This window comes from Lepidochelys olivacea (assembly GCF_965140295.1).
Source record: "Lepidochelys olivacea isolate rLepOli2 genome assembly, chromosome: 19".
NCBI classification, from domain to species: domain Eukaryota; kingdom Metazoa; phylum Chordata; order Testudines; family Cheloniidae; genus Lepidochelys; species Lepidochelys olivacea.
This window is the reverse complement of record NC_140429.1, coordinates 7,720,816-7,740,242: the sequence shown is the minus strand read 5'-3', so window position 1 is coordinate 7,740,242 and position 19,427 is coordinate 7,720,816. Positions and strand designations below refer to the sequence as shown.

Here is a 19,427-nt window from a genome sequence, read left to right as displayed (position 1 = left end):
GAAACAGAGGCACGGGCAGCAGGTGACTGGCCCGAGGTCACACCGGGGCGGACCCAGCCGGGGAACCCGGGCGGCCTGAGTCCCAGCCAGGTGCCCTGCCCGGGGCGCCGAAGGACGAGCCGGGGGGGGGGGGGGGGGGGGGGGGGCCCTGCCCGGGTCTGCAGCGCCGGTCCCCCGAGGCGCAGCCCGGCCCGGCGCTGGTTTGCCGCCCGGCTTGCGGGGCAGGGCCGGGCTGGGCGGGAAGAGCCCGGCAGGCTCCAGCGCCGCACGGGTTAAGCCAGCTGGCCCCTGCGATCTCGGCGCAGGGCGGGCGGCCCCTATAAAGCGCCCCCGCCCAGCCGAGCGGCGCGCGCCGCGTCCCGGGGAGACCCAGCAGCGCAGCCGCTCGCGCTCCGGGCCGGCGAGATGGAGCCGGCCGCCGCCGCTGGGGAGGGCTCGTCCGCGGGCGGCCAGGAGGCCGGGACGCCGCAGCGCTGGGAGGAAGCCAAGACTTTCTATGACAGCCTGACCCCTAGAAAGAAACCCAAACCAGTAAGAGCCTTTCCTTTCCTGCTGGGGCTGGGGCTGGGACCTGGGGCAGCAAACCCTCCCCGTGCCGGGAGCAGGGGCCAACCCCCAGGATTTGAGCCACCTGGACACCCCCCGACCTTTTGCATCGATCTGCTGCGATGCCTTTGCAGGCTGGCTTGCCGGGGCCCTGGGAGGACGGGACCCTGAGCTAGGTTGCTCCTGCCCTGCTCCCTGGCCGCAGGGCGCATGCCAGGTCCCCTGGGTGCCTGTCCCAGGCAGAGCACGCCCGCTAGGCCATCGTAGCCAAGGCAGGAGATGCCCAGCCCAGGCCCAAGCTCCGTCTGTGACCCACCTTCTCGTCCCTGTTGCTGGAGTGTGGGCGCCCACGTAAAAGGGGGTGGGTTGAGGATGGGTGAGGCTGAATCTCCTGGCAGCTCCAGTCGGGCAGCTAATGTCATTTGAACTTGGCTGCTCCTGTTCAGTCTCATTGGCCTGTGCCCTTCGGCTAAGAGCCCTGTGTTATCTAATGGGCACTGAGCTATAAACCCCTCCGGCACAAGTTTAATAATAGAAACTCCCACAACCAGCAGAACCTCCACAGGAACCGTGGGCTGGAAAACAAGGTGTAGAAACCCGCCTGCCTCCAATTACCTGTGGTCAGGAATAAACTTCCCTGCCGGCTGCTTGTTTGTTAAATGCCCCTTCTGGGGTTCTTACGCCTGCCTCTGGAGCATTAGCTACTGGCCACTGACTGAGAGAGACAAGGTCCTGGAGCCAATGGACCCCCCGCCCCCCTCCCGGCCACCCCGCCGTCTGGTCCAGTCTGGAAATTCCTGTGTTCATGGTGCTGCAGGCCTGCCCCGTGATAAGCCCGGAGCGCATGTCCTAGCGGCTCCCAATTAACACTTCTGTCTCACACCTGTAACCTCAGGTGTGAACTCGGACAGAGAGAGACTTGGCAGGCTGTAGTTCTGTGGAGCCCTGCCAGCCCTGGGCATCGTCTCCGGCAGACACATTCCTTGCGTGGAAATCTTGTTTGGCTCCTTGAATCCTGCAAATGGATGATGGTTGCTGGCTTTAGCCTTCACAGCTGTAGTGGGAACTGAGAGGGGATAAGCTAGCCTGGGTTATAACAATGATCCTCTGCCCCCTTTCATGCCAGGCTCTCAGACAGCTTCAGCCATTAATGCGACCTCTCAACACCCTCAGAAGTGAGTAATCAGTATTATTATCTCCATTTGACAGATGGGGAAACTGAGGCATGGAGCAGTTAAGTGAGTTGCCCACAGTCAGTGGCAGAGCTGGGACCAAAAGCCAGGCGTCCTGATTCCTAGTCCTGGGGTCTGGAAAACACACCCTCTCTCTAACCACATTGCCAGGAATCTTCTCTGTGGGATCTGCCATGACTCCATGCCCAGCTCACACTCCTGCCCCAGGGGCTGGCTTCAGGCAGGCTGTGAGGAGCAGGTGCCAAAGCCATGCAGAGAGCTCCCATTGCAGCTCCCTTGCGCCCAGACACAGCTGGGCACACCCTGAGAGGCAGCTGTCACAGCCCATGATGAATGGGTGCAAGGCATTTCCCTGTCTTATTTATATAGTGTTTTGAAAACCCATAAACATCCCAGCCATTGCAGTGAACTTTAATCTGACCCCTGAGTGCTTGTGGGGGGGGGGCAGGGATTTGTGGTCTGTTTAAGAGATATTTCTAGGTATCAGTAGTCTGTCTGTCATCTGTTCTGTCCCTCCATCTGCCTGCTACCTTCGCAGGCCCAGGGGACATGCCTGTCCTCTCTGCTGGGAGCAGTCTCCATGTCCGAGCTGGGATCCTGGAATGACACCAGCTGACCCCACAGCTCTGCTGCTTGTTGGATACAAGACCAGGCGAGAGAGACGGGTGAAGAGACTCGGGGGCTTCTTACAGTCCCAGGAGCAGGTTGGGGGGGGGCGCAGGTGGGGAGGGGGCTGATGATGCTTATAGTAAGCCCTTGATTTCCATAGCCTCGGAAGTGAATGTGGAGTAGGTAGGAAGAGGGTGACGTCATGGGGCTGTAAACAGCTAACGGGGGTCATGGGTGCATTAAAGTGGGCCCAGAGGCACCTAGGCTTTGAGGCACCATTCCGTCCAGCCCCGCCACTTCTTCCAGGCCCCATCTAGTCTCTTCCTCCCAAATCCACTCCTTTTCAGTGCTCTTCCCAGTGGGCCCCTGTCAGCCCCCACTCCCCACAGCAGTGATGGTTCTCACTGCTGCCTTGGGTCTCCCTCCAACCACTAGGGCTGGGTCAGGAATTAGACCCATCATTCCATGATGCTTACAATGCCTTTTAATGGCCTCATAACCCTCTCCAGTGATCAAGGGGCAAAAATTATCCATCTCTAAATAGCGTACAGAACCAAGGCAGTCCCTGGGGAAAATGAGTTTTCCCTTCAGGTGCTGCTCCCTTCCCCTCTCTCCTTAGCAGAGTCCCACCTCTGCCACCAAGTATAACTGTCCCCTTGCCCAAAGTCATGCCGCTCCGGCCTTTCCCTGAGGAATAAATCCTCTTCATCCTCCTCAGAGGACTGACCCCTTGTCCATATCTCCAAAGGATCTGAACCCATTTGTCTTTGCTACCACCTGGTGCTGATGTTGCCTGCCCCTCGTCCCCCCCCCCGCCCCCCAACTGGCATACAACTGGTCCCAAGACAGGACCCTGGAACTAAATCCTCCTGAAGTGTTGGAGAAGGAGCTGGAATCCAGAGTTGGACTGGATCCAGATTTCACACCGGATCCCTATTCCTCTAATGGACCAAACCAAAATGCCAGATCCAGGCATCTCTGAACTTGGAGGGAGGGGAGGGTCTGAATCCAGATCAACGTCTCAGTTGTGTTGGTCAGGCCCTTCGTTACACAGAAACCTTTGAGAACTACTCTGCAGGGATTGATGGGTGCAAAGCATCTGGAGATGGGAAAGAAACAAGCTCCAGCAGTCTGGGGGCCCCTGCTGAGAAGAAGAGTCAGTAAGAGTCACTCACAGCTATGCAGTGGTGGTCCTGTTACAGCTTGTGGCTTGGCTCAGGGGCAGCTGTCCCCCAACTCCTGCAACTGACATCCCAGAGAAAGGGTTTTCTTGAGGGTGCATTTGCATTCCTCAGAGTGACACCGGCACAGCTGGGCTCCAGCCTCAGGTCGTATTAATTTTTCATCATTTTTGTGTTCATAAATATAGGCCCAGATTCTCAGCTGGGGTAAATTGGATATTGTGACAGCCCAGTCTTGGCCGACACGCCAATGACTGAACCGCCAATCTCTTGAGCTAAAAGCGTGAGCTGCTATGGCTCGAGCTAAAGCTTTCTAAGGGGCATTATCACAGATTAATTTTCCCTGTGGATCAGACACAGCCCTGGGCCCTGGAACGCACGCTCATCGGTGTTGCGTCACACCAGCTGAGGCTCTGGCCCACAGCCTATAAATAAAAAACACGTTAATTTAGTAGTAACAATAAATGACTGTGACCCTAACACCAGTTTAAAAGAGATCACGTTTTCATTCCCCTGGGGAATACAGTGTTCAGTTCTGCACCCCTGGTGATCAGAAGGTTATGGACAAACTGGAGGGACTTCAGAGAAGAGCAAGAGAAATGATCCGAGAGGTTAAGGCACTTGCGAGGAAAGCATGGAAATGCCTATTGTGGTGATGGCCCCCAGTGGGGAGACAAGTTTGCAACTATTTGAGAGGAGGATGAGGGATGACATAGGCTGGCATGAAGGGTAGAACCAGGGGAAGTGGGGGGGGGGGGAAGGAGATGAATTAAGAAAGGGAGACGATGGAATCGGGTCCCGGAGGAAGGGAAGAATGCCCCATTGCTTGGAACAGTTAAAACAAGACTGGACAATGTACTAGTCATTAGGTGCTAGGGAACGGACATTATGGGTTTTGTCCTATCGGTGAACAGCCTATCGGTGCCAATTCAGATCGGGCTGCCCGCTCCTGAGCTGTCTGGGAGATGCCAGGCTGGACACCTGCAGGCTCTCTCAGGAGCTGCCCAAGGCCATGGCAGCTGCCCACTGAGTGGCAAACACAAGTCCTATCTGGAGATACCAAGTCAGGGCAGTGCTTTGTGCTACAATGCTCCATTTTCCCAGGATGTCGTCTGCCTGCTTCTCAATTCGTCACCTTCAGCCTTGCCTGCTCCTTGCCTATGTTCAAGGTGTTCCTCTGTCTGGCTGCGTGGGACGTGTCTCCCACAAGTTGGGATTTCCCCTCAGTTCCTGTAAAGTTCAGGGATCTCTGCACGTTCCTTGGTGCCCTCATGGGAGCCAGCACCATATATGCTCCAAACTCCTGTATTGACCGGAAGTCATATCTCCGGTCTGGGTTTTCGGTGGCATCCGGGATTTCCGGGGCTTGGCCATCAACTCTTGGCAGGGTAGTTAGGAATTGTAACCACAGCAGCTCTCGTGAAACAGGATTAGGTGACCGGATTAGAGGAGTGCCATCTGGTGCAATGTTTGAAGCTGTCTTTGCTGGAAGGGATCACTTGCAGTTATAAGTATCAAGGTTGAAATACATAGATGCCCTGGAAATCCTGGCAGAATTGTCTCAGCCCTTCATCCTTTGGAGGAGGATAAAGCTGTGCTGGGTCTTTCAGATGAAACCTTTGTTCTGCCTGTCCTTGGAGGATATTAATGCTCCCTTGGTGCTTTTTTTAAGAGCATGTGCCCCCTTCCCCCTCTCTGGGATCCTGGCCAAAATTCCTGTTCTGTGTGCCGCTGGCTATCGTTCTCCACCCCAGAGTTGGCCGCATTTCAGCGGTACTGAGTATACATCATCTGTGAAGTGCTGTGGGATGAGAGGTGCTATAGAAACGTACAATATTAGTTTTAATAATTCCCCCTATCATTTCTCCATTTTTCTTTCTGTATTTGAAGGGTTTTTATGTTAACATAGCTCTGTTTAGGGACTCAAGCTTGTCTAAGAAAATACAGACTGCGTGGGAGGGTAGGGGCGACTGGTAAGGAATTATGGGAGCTGTTGGCTAACACTGGGATAGTAGCTTAAAGGCAGCAGGTACTTTCCAGACCGCTAGCCCAATGACTGCTTGGGAGGAGGATTAGACCTACATCTGCAGTTCCCAAAGGTTTAAATCCCCTTTTAGCATCTCCCTGCATTGCACTGTTTGCTGATGGCTAGTGCTTCCTACCTGGTTGCCCTTCTGTCCTTGTCTTAAGATGCTGAGTCCAGACATGAACAGAACCCTAGAAGACAGCTCCATCTTCCCCTTCACTATCCTCCTATAATATTTCTGTTAAGCTCTTTATTAATCCTCTGCTGAAAGGGGCTAGATGGAGCCTTTGGTCTGATCCTCCAATGGCAAAGGAAGAGGATAGAACAGCTGACCTATTTTTTTAAATTCCAAAATGCAGAATTCAGTTTGATTCAGCTCAGCAAAGCCCTCGAGCTGCTTTCCAGACACTGTTTGATGATCAGCATTAACTGACCTTGAGGATAAACAGTGTTTGTTCTGAACTATCCAGTTTCCTGGCCCCAAGGATCCCCACTCGGCTGATGGTCACGCTAGGGTGGGATGCTGCGTAGGGTCCCATGTGGTCTGACAGCGAATATGAAGTGTGGCTAGGAGGTCACTAAAGAAGACAACTGTTTGTTAGGAGGAGAAGAAGCGCAGTCTAGTGGTTAAAGCACAGGAATGGGAGTGTGTGCTCCTGGGTTCTTTTCTTGCTTCTGCCCCAGGATTGCCATATGACTGTAGGCAAATATCTTGCTCTCCAAGCCTTGGTTGCCCATTTGTAAAGTAGAGATAAGAGCTGACTTCCCCCAGACGGAAAGGTTGTAAATAGAGCAGGTAAAAAATAGATCGATGGAACAATTTTATATTAAAAAGGCAGTTTTATCATGTGTCTTGGGGGGTGGGCTGGTTTTGTGACACTTCTTGATTGGGGGGGGGGAGTTGAAACATGTCAATAGTGCCCCTTTGATTTCATTTGGACTTGTATTAAAATGTGGATTTAAATATTCTGTTAATGTGATGTGTATAGCGGCCACTTAATATTGCAATATAAAAGTTGCATTGAGGTGACTTATTGAAACATTTAGTTTTTTTTGTTCCCAAAATCAAAATTTTGGGGCTATTTGTCTTTTGGGGACTTCAAAATTTCTGACTTTGCTCCGAATTGGAACAAAAATGTATTGTGACGGTTGGCATTTCCTACAGAAGGGGGAATTCCATGAACTGACCAGCCTGAATTGTGAAGCTTAATTCATGAACATGTACAGTCCTCCTGCAGAAAGTGTTCTAGAGGTGCACAGTATTTAGCAGGCGTGAACAGGATTCGACAGGTGATATGTCCCCAGATGGTGGAAGAGGGATGATGCCGGACAGCTCTGCCTGCCCACTGACGCGCTACAAAACAGCAGGGACTATGTCAGAAATGTAGGGTGGGATACAACTGAGTATCTGGCTTAATGATCCATTTCTTGCTGCGCTTATTACCTCTGAAATTTACCTTTGGGGGGGGCCTGTACCTTTAAATGGCAAGGAGCGAACCGGGAGCATCTTGTAAATAGCTACACAAGACGAGGGCGTAATTGGCGCATAGACCTACAGGCAAGGTGTGGGCAGCACAGAGATCCATGCATGTATGAAAGCACAGCCAGATTTCTCTGTGCCATACCACGCCAATCCCAGTGTCTTTGAAAAGGCACATGGAATGGCTTTCCAGAGCCCCCTGAGTTTGTCTGATCAAACTAAGTGGTTGTGACATTCACAACACTGACCCAGTTTTATCTTGCAGGAAATTCTTAAACAGCTATAAGTGGAGGATGCATTTCCCTGCTGTCCGTCATGTACCAGGAAGCGGATACAAATGTCCTATAGCCCATCTTGGTTTACCCAGAAAACTAATTTAGGTAATAGCAGCTGTGCCCATGAACTGGATTAACTGCCAAAGGCTAGTGACGAACTGACTTGGGACCTCTAATAGTTATTAATTAATGTCTTCGCTCATAAATGACCCATGACACTGGAGTTATTAATGCAAATTAGAGTTAAGAGCTGGACCATGACTAGTTAATAACTGACTGAGGCCCCCTGGGTAACCGATCTTAAAATGGTAAATTTGCTACTATTTGCCACATGTGAATTATGTATTTGGTGTGCTATGCTACTAGGCCAAAATCCTGGGCTAGTGGGAGCGAATGAATTCTCCCCTCTCTTACATTCTGTTGTGGTCCCCCATGACCATAATATCTGCGGTCCTAGATACCACGCCAGCAAAGCCCAGGAGAAGTCATTTTAGGGAACAACAGTCCATGCGCATCCCTGCAGAACAATCCCGAATCCTCTCTGGTGCATCTGTGAAGCTCGGTGGTGTGCTGGAGAGGAGAATTTTGTCCCATTGTTTCAGCTATATGGAGAGGGTCCTGTTGGTTTCAGGTCACTGTCCTGGTGCATGAACACTGCTTAGGGACACTTTCAGTGTTTATTGTCTGCAAGGCGGTTTTCTGGGCTGTATAATTAGCCTGGCAGCATCTGCCTAAATCGCTCTGTTAGCTGGCCTTGATCCTGCTGAGAGAGGAGTAGGTGGATGGTGCCAATGCACGGAGGCAGGTGACTCTTCATCCCAGCTGGCTGCAAGGGAGGTGGGAGTGACTCTCTCGGGGTGGTAGAGGATCAGGGCTGAGCAGGCTGGAGAAAAGGCCCAAGCCTTCAGAGCAGCTGAGCCTGCGGAGAATCGTTGAGCTAATCTCTGTTCTCGTGTTGCTGTTTTTAATAAAGCCAAATGCTGAGGGGTGAGTTTGGACTTTGCAGAGCATGTGGACTGTGTTCGTATAGCAGGCTGGGAAAGACACCAGCTTACCTACCTATACGAACAGCAAAATAACAATACTGGCCAGGTCAACCTAGTAAACAGGAAGTCTAGAAATCGGCGCTGAAATAAACCGAGAGGAACATTGAAAATCTCGCACTTAGGTACTTTTGAAAAAAGTCTTTAAGCACCTAAGTGCCTAAATCCCATTGGAAATCTTGCTAGGTGCCAGTCTGCATTGCTAGATGCCTAAATCTCTTTGAAAATCTGACCCTTAAGCATGTCAGTTCCTAAACTCCATTGACTTTCAACGAGACCGGCTCTTAAGTGCCCAAATGACATCTGAAAATGGGACTGAGGCACTTAAATCACTTAGGCAAGTTTGCCCCTATTGGGGTTGGTCCCATCTAACACACTGTTCCGTACTGTCTGGTTTCTAGTTTTCACTGTCTCCGTGTAATAACCCACACCCTAAGATACCCCCCCCCAAATCTTAAGCTCTTGCCATAGGTTTTCATCCAGGTTCAGCCCCCCGCCCCCAAACCTCTTTACATGAAATCACGGGAAACTTCAAATCTGACATGTATGCTGCAGTTCACTGAACACACACACACTCGCATTTCAAATTGGCTCTGATAACAATGGAACCAGCCCCCTTAGCTGGTGCCTCGAGATGAACGATAAGACGGTTGTAGCCTGGCCATGTCATCTCTCTAATATTGATTTAAGCTAAAAATTCCTAAACAAAGAGTGGGATCAGTCAAGCCAATGCACTCAGCATAATGCATCAGTAATACCCTGCAATCAGCTACGCTGCTGTGTCCCAGAGCATAAAAATCCCTTACCCTATGCCTCTGTTTGTGCCCGAGATGTCGCATTCAGATTTTGGGGCCGTTTTGAAAGCCCAGTGGGCCTGATTCTGCTCTCAGCTATGCCGCTGCAACTCCACTGGTGAAATTGGGAGCAGGGTTTGGCCCAGTCTTTCTCAGGACAAAGGAACGCAAGAAGCTAGATTGTTCCCCAGCGTCAACCTGATTTATTGCATTGGGTTTGTTTCCAAGGAGTGGGCCAGAGAAGTCCATGGCAGCATCGCTGCTAACCACAGCGTGCTCAGCTGTTGTCTGACCTAGGATTCAGAGATTCTCTGCCAATTCTGGCCCTCTCCCCCTGTAGACGGTCTCTGATGTGCCGGAGAGAACTCTGAAAGTGGCAGGGGGGTGTCTCATTTAAAATTTCCCCACCAAATGAAAGAGGCCAGGCTGGTTTCCCTGTCTCAGGTGGAGTTCTCTTCCTCCTCCTCCTGGACACTGCTAAACCATGAGTGGTAGGGATGACTTATTCCTGGAGGCCATAAAAATACTGCCCAGGAGCCAGGCTTTGCTTTCTCTGCAAGTGCCTCTCTCTTTCTCTCCCCTCGCCCCCAATACTGTCACAGGCTTTACTGCAGGCAAGGAGGGATCGGCTTTGTTAGATTCTTGGCAGCACATCGCTGGGGTGTCTGCAGAAGAGTCCCCGTTCAGGCTTCGCTTCCAATTATTTTGTCAACCAGCGAGTTGCCGCGGAGAAGCCATTTTGCCTTTGAGAAGCCACAAGCCCATCACAACTTCGCCTCCGTGGCTGGCGTGAGATTAATATCCTCTCGCCGACTCAGAGCTGAGAGTGTAAACTCCTCTGGGGGAGATGGTGTCTTCATCCCCTCTGCAAGATGCCAATGCCACCTCCAGCACAATAGACGTGTCGGGGCCCAAGCCACGCCTAATGGAAGTCCATGAAAAGCCTCTTCTTGATTTCTTCCATGGGCTGTAGATCAAGTCTTTAAAGATTAATAACACTTGCTAATCAATGGTGGTTTGGCTCACCCTGGGCTTGCAATACCTGTTCACTGCCTTCCAGCCAGACACAACAGCCTTTCTCAGGCACTTTCCAGGCATCGCCGGCACTGGTTGGTTTTGATGCCTGGGACAAAGTCTTTATAATAGCTCAGTTCTGGCTGAACTGGCATGGTCTGTAACGGTTTCTTCCCAGTGTTGATGGGAAGCCCCAAGCATTGCTAATGCACTGTGTCAAGTAGTTTTCCTGACTCCCTCCCCAACGCAGTGCTTAGTGTTTTAAAATTACCCAGAAGCCCCTGTTTGCAGCACCGTGAATGCCAGGTGCCCCGTGAATGCCAGAATGAGGGGGAGGGATACTTCTATCTGTTGAAGTTTTGCAGCGTCCCAGGAGACAACCAGCTATTCTGTTCATTTGATGCCCCTGCCATAACTCCATAATTTGGTATAGAGACACCCTAGGGACCAAATTATGCTTGTTGTAATCAGGTGCCATGCATGGTCTTCAGCTGAGTTGCACTCATGGACACCAGGTCTGAATTTGGCCTTTAACGTCAAAGGACACTAGATGCTGCATGAAACCAGGAGGCAAAAACCCATCACATTCTATGTGAGATGGCCCCCAGAGTTCCTTCAACTGGAAACATGGAGAGGTTTTTCAACAGTTGGGTGGGTGCCAAGTGACCGCTGATGAAGAGTGCAGGGAATGGAAATGTCTCCGCTCAGAGGGGCCATGGGACTGAGGATGCTGATCCTAGAAATCTCTTGGCTCGGAGAAGCCCCAGAATGCAAGGAATGGAAATGTTCCAGCTCAGAATGAACTCTGGGGTGAAGTGCTGACAAGCATTGGCTCCCTGCCTATAACCTTAAAGCAAGCAATATAGATTTGTGTGTGATTCCCAGCACACAGTCGTCCCGTCCCCCCCCCCCCCAAGTGAAATGGAAGCAATCTGTGTATGTGAATCTTGGGCCCAGAGGGCTATGCTAGATGGAGTTTAATCGGAAGTGAGAAGATTGGGATGGGTTTGTTTTTAATAGATACATGCCCAATCCCTACATTCTGATCTAGAGAACGATCCAGAACTGATGTTCCTAGACTTTGGAGAGGGGTGGACTTGGTGCTCCATTTCTGGCCTGGCATTTGATGATACCCCTGCATGCTGGAACTGGGTCCATAATCATGTGACCATTGATGGAAAATAAGTATTAGTGATGCAATTTCTGTCTCTCTCTGTCATGCAGCCAAAGCCTGAGAATGCAATAACAATCGCAGTCTCCTCGCGGGCTCTGTTTCGCATGGAGGAAGAGCAGAAGATTTACACAGAGCATGGGGTGGAGGCATATGTGAAATACCAACTGGACCATGAGAATGAACCCTTCCTACCTGGTGCTGCCTTCCCATTTGTCAAGGTGAGCACCACTGCTCCAGCCCCCTGAGATCCTCTGCCTTTCCAAGCTCCCCCACCACCAGAGCAAGGCACAAGGATTTAGGCTCATGGTGTCCTGGATAAAACTGAAGGTAAACACCAACCTTAGAGAATTCTGCTCTCATCACTGTGTTATCAATCCAGAATAGCTGTATTGGCTACAATGGGAACTACTCTGGATTCCCACTGGTGTAAGAGAGAGAGCAGAATTCAGTTCAAAGAATCTAGAAAACCTTGGGAGAGAAGGAAAATACTCTGAGAAAACTTTAAGGGTAATGGCTTCCACTGAACAGCACGGATTAGAACTGAAAAATTCATCTTGGGTAAAAATCTTCCCAACGGCCAGCTTTTTAGATGTGCCCAAGGAGTCATGGGCTGTACTTGTTTTGTGTCGTGTAGAAGATTTGATTTAGACCCTTCCTCTGCCTTTTGAAGGCCATGGAGGAAGGAGATATGGATGCTCTTCTGACAGGGCTGTCTTCTCTGAAAGCACCTGAGCATCCGTATTTCAGAGAGAAAGCAATGGAGTTAGTGGATGGATGGAGTATGGGGAAGATGGGGCAGAAGCAGGAGTAGCTAATACTGTCCAATTTATTTTTAAAAGATGAGAACTTAGGAGACACATACATCATGGGGAAACAAATTGCTAACTCCCCTTGAGGGACAGACCTAAATGGGTTCCTTCCAACCTTTGGTATCCTCTGTTCATGGACACGCAGATAGTAGTAGAGGGCAGATAGGAACACGTTGACTATAAGCAGACAGAGCCACATGTAAATCAGTGGGCATCAGGTTTCAGCTCGTCCACTTCTCTTGTTAAGGTGCATGTGCATGAGCTGGTGGCTAGATCACTCTTCCCTCTTTCTTTGGACTTGTAGGCCCTTGAAGCTGTCAACACTCAGTTGCGAGAGCTCTACCCCGACGGTGAAGAACTCTTTGATATTGTCCTCATGACTAATAACCACGCCCAGGTCGGGGTCCGCCTGATCAACAGCATCAATCATCACGGTAAGCACCGAATGACCCTGAGCCGGAACCATTTAAATGACCTGGGAGCTGGTGGCCACTGGGTCTTTGGTTAGTGGCTGTGATGATGGAGAAACTGGAGGGCAAAGCTTTATCTTCTGTTCCCCGCGCTATTCCGTTAAACCACCCAGCAAGCCCCAGTCTCCTGTGGCTTAGGCTAAAGATGGTTGTAGACTAACCCTCTCCAGTCTTCAAGGGTACCAATAAAATGTGATCCAGCTCTGAATCAACCTTACTTCTGGTTTGGTAAATGGGGGTTTGGCAACATCTGCCCCATTTTGGGCCATCTCTTCTTGGGACGATTAAGCCAAAATCAGAACAGCGTATGCAGTTCCTGGGCACTTGGATGGAATGAGACCTGGATCAAACCACACCTGGGTACTTTCCAGGGTCAAAAGCCATCTGATGAGTTTCTGCCAAACTCAAACCAACCTTGATTTTGCCATCTCCCTAGTTTAGATCCGAGTTCTTGGTGCGAATAACCCTGGGAACGGAAGGAATGATAGGAGGGTCGAGAAGCAGTATAATAATAATTAGCTCTTGTCTAGCACTTTGCATCGGTAGAGCTCAAAGTGCTTTACAAGCAGGTCAGTGACATTATCCCCATTTTACATATGGGGAAACTGAGGCAAGGGGCAGTGAAGTGATTTGCCCAAAGTCGCTCCACAGGCTAGTGGCAGAGCTGGGATTAGCGCCCAGGCCTCCTGAGTCACAGCCTATTCTTCTAGCCACTAGGCCGCCCTGTCTCTATAGATGTCAATATTGAATTAATACCATGTGCCCCTTTGGGGCTTTCCTGGGTCTGGGAGGAGGATGGCTCACAGGAGGACACTGCTAAGTGTAGTGTGGTGCAGGGGCTCGGTGAAGGGGTTATTGACAGGTGTCGGGAAACCAGTGTCAACAGCTACTAGGTATGAGGCGTTGTGTCCAAGCGGAACTACTGCGTCCGTATCTGTGACAGGGCTGGCCTGGGCATCACCGTTGCCAGCAGCCACGGGGCCCCCCACCCTTCTGGTGGCCAGGCTGCCCTGTGCTCATTTGCCGTCTCTTTCCTCTGGCCTGGCATCAGAGGGGGAGCAAATCCCCACTCTGGTTCACTCCCCCACCAGTGGCAGCTGCTGGGGCCCCCTGCACGCCATAGGGCTGGATAGCCGTCTGGGCCCTTGCTGGGCCCTGCCAGCTAATCTGGTGCATCCGGCCATCCTCAGATCTGTTCATCGAGAGGTTCTGCATGACGGGAGGGAACAGCCCCACTTGCTACCTGAAGGCCTATCACACCAACCTGTACCTCTCCTCTGATGCCGAGAAAGTGAGTGAGGCCATTGAACAGGGTGAGTCTGCCGGTCAAACCCTGGGTGGCAGCGGGTGGGGGGCACGCTCTAGGAGAGCGGTGTAAGGGCCAGCAGCCCCGGGATCTCCATCCAGCGGGGTAGCGGAGGCGTCCCACACCCTGCCTCCATCACACCCCTGCCCTTGCTGAGGCGACGTGGGCCCTCTCGTTTCCATGGAAACGGCAGCATTCGCTGACATCTATAGCTTCTCAAAGTGCAGGTGGGCTGCTCTCCTCAGCTGGCTGCTGGATGGATACTGACTCCTTCCGTGCCGGTGGGAACAGCTGAGGAGCTGAAAGCACCTATAAGATATGCAGAGACAAATGATGGAAACCCATGTACGTTCTGCAATCTTTGCTCCCCCCGGCCGCCCCCAAATCCCCACTAAATACATGGAGGGAGGCTGGCACCTAAACAGAACCCTAGACCCTCACGTCTTCACCTAGGTATCTAAGTGCCTCTGGCTTTCCTAAATGCTGCTGTGACGGTCCAGATGCAAGTGTCCAACGTAAGGACTGGTGTTGGAGCGTCTCCGCTCTGTAAAAACATCGAGGAGTCCTTGTGGCACCTTAGAGACTCGCAGATGTATTTGGGCGTAAGCTGCTCTGTGTGTGTGTGTCCAGTTCTGTTGCTCGGCTCCGCAGTAGGAGGACCTGGGAAGCGCAGTCGGGAGGAGCCTTGCCGCCTGCCACGTTTTTCTCTCTCGTTCCCTCCCCCAAGGCATCGCCGCAGCCACCATGTTCAGCCCCAGCAAAGACGTGAAAGTGTCGGACAGCCAGCTGCGGGTGGCGTTCGACGGGGACGCCGTCCTCTTCTCGGACGAGTCGGAGCAGATTGTGAAGGCGCACGGCCTCGACATGTTTTTTGAACACGAAAAGGCTTATGAGAACAAGCCGCTGGCCCAGGTACGGCCGATCGCCCCCCGACCCGCCAGCCCCAGGAACCAGGTCTGGGACAGGCAGCGCTGGGAATGGGCTGACGGCTCCAGCAATTCCCACTCCATTAGCCCTGAGCACAAGCCGAGGGGCCAGAGCGGGATGAGGCTGATGCTGGGTTTCTGAGTTTCGTCTGGGTTTCGTCTGGCTTCGAAAGACAGGGGAGCTCAATGGGAGTTAGGTGCCTAAATAGCTCTGAGGATCTGGGCCTTGGTTCCTATACGCTTGGCTAGAGGATTCCCACAGCAGGGTTAGGGTCTTTCCCAAAGCATGGGGAGTGGGGAAGGGATGAAGGTAGCTGTGAATGACCGTGTCCCTTTGCTTGGGTAGGGGCCACTGAAGGGCTTTCTGGAATCCCTGGGGAAGCTGCAGAAGAAGTTCTACTCCAAGGGGCTGAGACTGGAGTGTCCGATTCGCACCTACCTGGTCACTGCCCGGAGCGCTGCCAGCTCTGGGGCTCGTGCCCTAAAGACTCTCCGCAGCTGGGGACTAGAAACGGACGAAGCCCTGTTCCTGGCCGGAGCCCCCAAGGGTCCGCTGCTGGAGAAGATCCGTCCGCACATCTTCTTTGACGACCAGATGTTCCAGGTGGAGGGGGCGAAGGAGAGTGGCACCATCGCGGCCCACGTCCCGTACGGGGTAGCCCAGAAGCAGAGGCGGATGGCTCAAGAGAAACAAACCAAGAACAGCAAGTAGCCGTAGCTGGTGGTGGCAACTGTGACTGCAGGTGCTCGCTGACCAGGGCACCGCTCGCGGATTGATATCCGGGTCTGAGCGTCTTTGATTAGTATTGAAGTTGCAGCTGCCTTGTCTGGGTGGGTTGAAGGAAAGGTTTCCTTTTGCCTTTGTGTTGCACTTTATTGACTGTCTCTGTCCTGCCAGCCCCGCATCACCACCCATGCCCCATGCATAAAGGTCAGAAGGGTCAACCAATGCCTGAACCCAACTCTGCTACCTTTGCTCCTGTGTCTCCGAATCAGCCATTGCTGACTTGCGCCCCATCGGCTGTCGCGTCTCTGCCCTCGTGCCTAAGCCAGCACCAGCCATTCTGATCCTGCTATGCCTCCCCTGTGTTTCAGGGGCCCATAGAAACCCAGAGGAGCTCACACTTAAGTTCTGCACCAGATGTTGACCACAAAGCTTGGAGAACTTAAACCGAAACCCAGCCAGACTCGAGAAGCCTACAGGAGGGGGGACCTTGCGTTGGACAGGATCTGTGAGAACAGGGCTCTCCTTCTGGGGAACTCATATGCCAGCCCAATTTAAACTTTTGGTGCTCATTAAAAAAACAAACAGGGAAATTCCCAATCCAAGAACTTTGATATATTAAAAAAAAAAAAAGTCAAGGCTGACAATGTTTCAATGGAATCCAGCTTACGCACAGAAACAATGTTACAATATTGTTACAAACCATTTACAGGTTTAAACATTAAATGGTCTGGAAATGAGGTTAAAAGATGCAGCCAATTTCCCACCGCTGTTGCTGCACCCACCCAAACTTAAGTTTGTCTGTGAATGTTTGGGGAAATAGAAAGACTGGTCAACGCTAGATAAGAAAATCTCAAGCCCTATTTCCTAGTCAGTGTTTTGGGCCAATATGTTATGGCCCAAATTCGGGTGCTACTATTAGATACCTAAATCCATAAGGTTGCAGAGGGGTAGCTGTGTTAGTCTGTATCAGCAAAAACAACAAGGGGTCCTTGTGGCACCTTAGAGATGAAAAAAAATTATTTGGGCCTAAGCTTCCGTGGGCTAAAACCCACTTTATTAGATGCATGGAGTGGAAAATACAGTAGGGAGGTATAAATACACAGCACATGAATATACACATGTACATGTGCTGTGTATTTATACCTCCCTACTGTATTTTCCACTGCATGCATCTGATGAAGTGGGTTTTAGCCCACGGAAGCTTAGGCCCAAATAAATTTTTTTCATCTCTAAGGTGCCACAAGGACTCCTTGTTGTTTTTGCTAAACGCATAAGTAACGCCTGGAAAAAAGGCATCTCAAGTTGAGCATCTGAAAATTGAGCCACACAAAGTCAGAAGCCACTTTTCAATATGTGGCTTCCCGGCCTCTGGACCTAGGCTGGGCATTTATGTAAGTTGAAAGACAGCCCTAACCTATGGGGGGGGAGACACACTTTCTCGAAATCGACAATTACATCAGCTGAGAATTTGAGCCTGAGTGTTTCGTTAGCCATAGCAAAATTCAAGTTTCATTCAACCTGAGGCTACTAGGCAATTGATAACCCTGCTCCTGGCACTTTCCTAAGACCTGTGGTGACTCCTGCAATTGAAAGATGCTGCTAACACAATGGGAAAGAATTAAATCCCCAATTCAGAAAGGAATCCGAGAGCTGTTCTGAAGCCATGTATGGAATTCATTCAACAACATTCTTACTTGAAGGTGCAGCCTGGAGGAACAATAGAAGGTTAAAGATCATTTTAAAAAATACTCCTTCCCCGTTGGTGTGTTCTAGGTAGCACAAGTAGCAATGCCCATGGTTAAGATTGCCTGGCTCTTACCGTTATAAGACCACGTTTTCAATTGCTTAGAACTTAGACCATTTCATTTGGGCTGAAATTTTCCACGTGAGGTGGCTGCCTCTGGCTGACTTTTGCACATTTGCAGTTACAATGGTTTGGCCATTTCCAAGGATGAGGGTTCTTGTATATCAACTGAAATAATATTAACAATCAACCGCATGCTTCGCCACCAATCCTGTATGTTTGTTCCGTGCACTAAATCCTGCTTGGACAATGAAAGCACTGGTAAGTTTTAGCTTGTTTCTCTGGTCAGTTTCCCGTTGAGATCCACTCTGCTGCCCTGCTGGGGTTGCAGACACCTCGGGGAAGATTTTAAATCCAAACCAAGAAGCTGTAAAGAAATGAAATATCACAAAACCATTTCTATTAATATTCAGTTTTATCAAAAGTAGGAGGCGGTTGGGGACGAAACTGTCTGACAGGGACCCTTCCAACCAACCTGTCGGGATACGTGCCAGGCTTTCATGTGAACATCCAAGGTGCTTCCTGTAGATTGGCATTGACTGACATCTGTGGAAGTTCTGCCAAGTGCAAGCAGTCCAAGTCAGATCGTCGCCCAAGTCTAGAAGGTGACCTTGCAACAGGAACTACAAGTTGTAATGAAGACCAGAACAGTCAGCTAACACTTATGAAATTGTATTTCTCTGGGTCTGGGACTTGTTGAAATATTGGCATGGGGACAGGGGGAGTGTGTGAGTGAGCATAGCCATCTGCGTGTGTATATGGGAGAGTGATTGTAACGGGTGGTCTTGAGAGTGTGTGTGTGAGAGAGAGAGATTGTACATGGATGAGTGTGTGTGTGAGAGAGAGAGATTGTACATGGATGCAGGTATCTGATTGTGCGTGTGCACGATAGTGTTACTTGCGGGGGGTGAGTGAGTGAGAGAGATTATTTAAAAACAGCACTCTGGGGTCGAGAGAGCTTGCCGCTCTCAAAAGAAACCCCAGGCGCCGGGGTTTGACCTGCTTGGCAAGCAGAGCTCGGGTCTAAGGTGCCTCTAGCTCAGGGAAAGAGCCTGTGCCCCAGTTCTGGTGGAGACAGGGGAAGCACGCGGCCGTCAGAGTGCTGCGTGACTTGCACTTTAATTTTGTTTCCAACGCTTAAGACAAACAAAAGAGAGAGAGAAATGCAGAGGGCCGGGAACAAGTGTATTGGGCAACTCCTGCGTTGCCTCTTCTCATTCGCTGCCAGCACGAGGCAAGTAGACCCAGAACTCGCTTCCCTGCTTGTATTGGGGGGAGGCCCCAGGGGACTCCCCCCAGAATACAGGACTCCGAGAAATGAGGATTCCCCACTGTAGTGCGTGGATCCTGCCTGCATTGAATGGGTTTATTGCCCTACTCGTGTTTGACAGCCACCATTCAGGTTTATCCATACTGCTTTCTATGGTGCACCATCATTGGCTGAATTGGATTTCACTGCTTTTGTGGCTTGCTTGCTTGTGTCCATCTGTCATCTCCTGGTTCAGGATGGATTTTCCGTCCTGCCAGCAGCCCCCTTGAAAGGTCTCTTAGCTCATCGCGCACTTGGATGGCTTGGTGGCGTTTCTTGCATCGAACCAGCGGCTACTGGGCCCTCCTGGCTGTTGTAGTGTTGTGTGCGTTTCACTCCTGTGTCCTCTGATGGTTTTATCTGTGAATGAACTGGTGTAGCAAGGGAAATTCCTATGCGTGTTTGTCTGTAATAAACTGCAGCTGGTCCTACTTCCTTGTCGCCTGCTGGAATTCTTTTTTTTTGGGGGTGCGGGGCAGGGAATGACAGGCCGCAGAAGTTCTATTTGGTGGCCAGCAAGGAAGGAGTTAACCCCCTGCTTAGGATCCCCAGCCCTGGGATCCCCAGCCCTATAAGCCACCCAGAGGGAAGGTGGGAACTGGTTTAAAGCAGCATTCTGGGCGCTGTAGAAGCATTGGGAAGAGCTGAGGCTCTCCAGACAGTGACTGGAGAAGTGGTGTGTAACCCAAGGTGTCTGGCTCTGTCTGAGCAGCCATCTCCTGTTGTAATTTAGACTCAAGC

At 51.1% G+C, this 19,427-nt stretch overlaps 1 protein-coding gene across 1 annotated transcript; it reads left to right on the top strand.

Annotated features, from left to right (window-relative positions):
- Positions 1 to 362: 362 nt before the first annotated feature.
- On the top strand, positions 363 to 16,592 carry NT5C1A (5'-nucleotidase, cytosolic IA). The gene is made up of 6 exons (XM_084609676.1): positions 363 to 531; positions 11,386 to 11,553; positions 12,449 to 12,578; positions 13,805 to 13,927; positions 14,648 to 14,832; positions 15,193 to 16,592. The coding sequence occupies exons 1-6, from the start codon at positions 406 to 408 to the stop codon at positions 15,556 to 15,558; spliced, it is 1,098 nt and encodes a 365-aa protein (XP_084465802.1). The 5' UTR covers positions 363 to 405; the 3' UTR covers positions 15,559 to 16,592.
- The last annotated feature ends 2,835 nt before the right edge of the window (positions 16,593 to 19,427 follow it).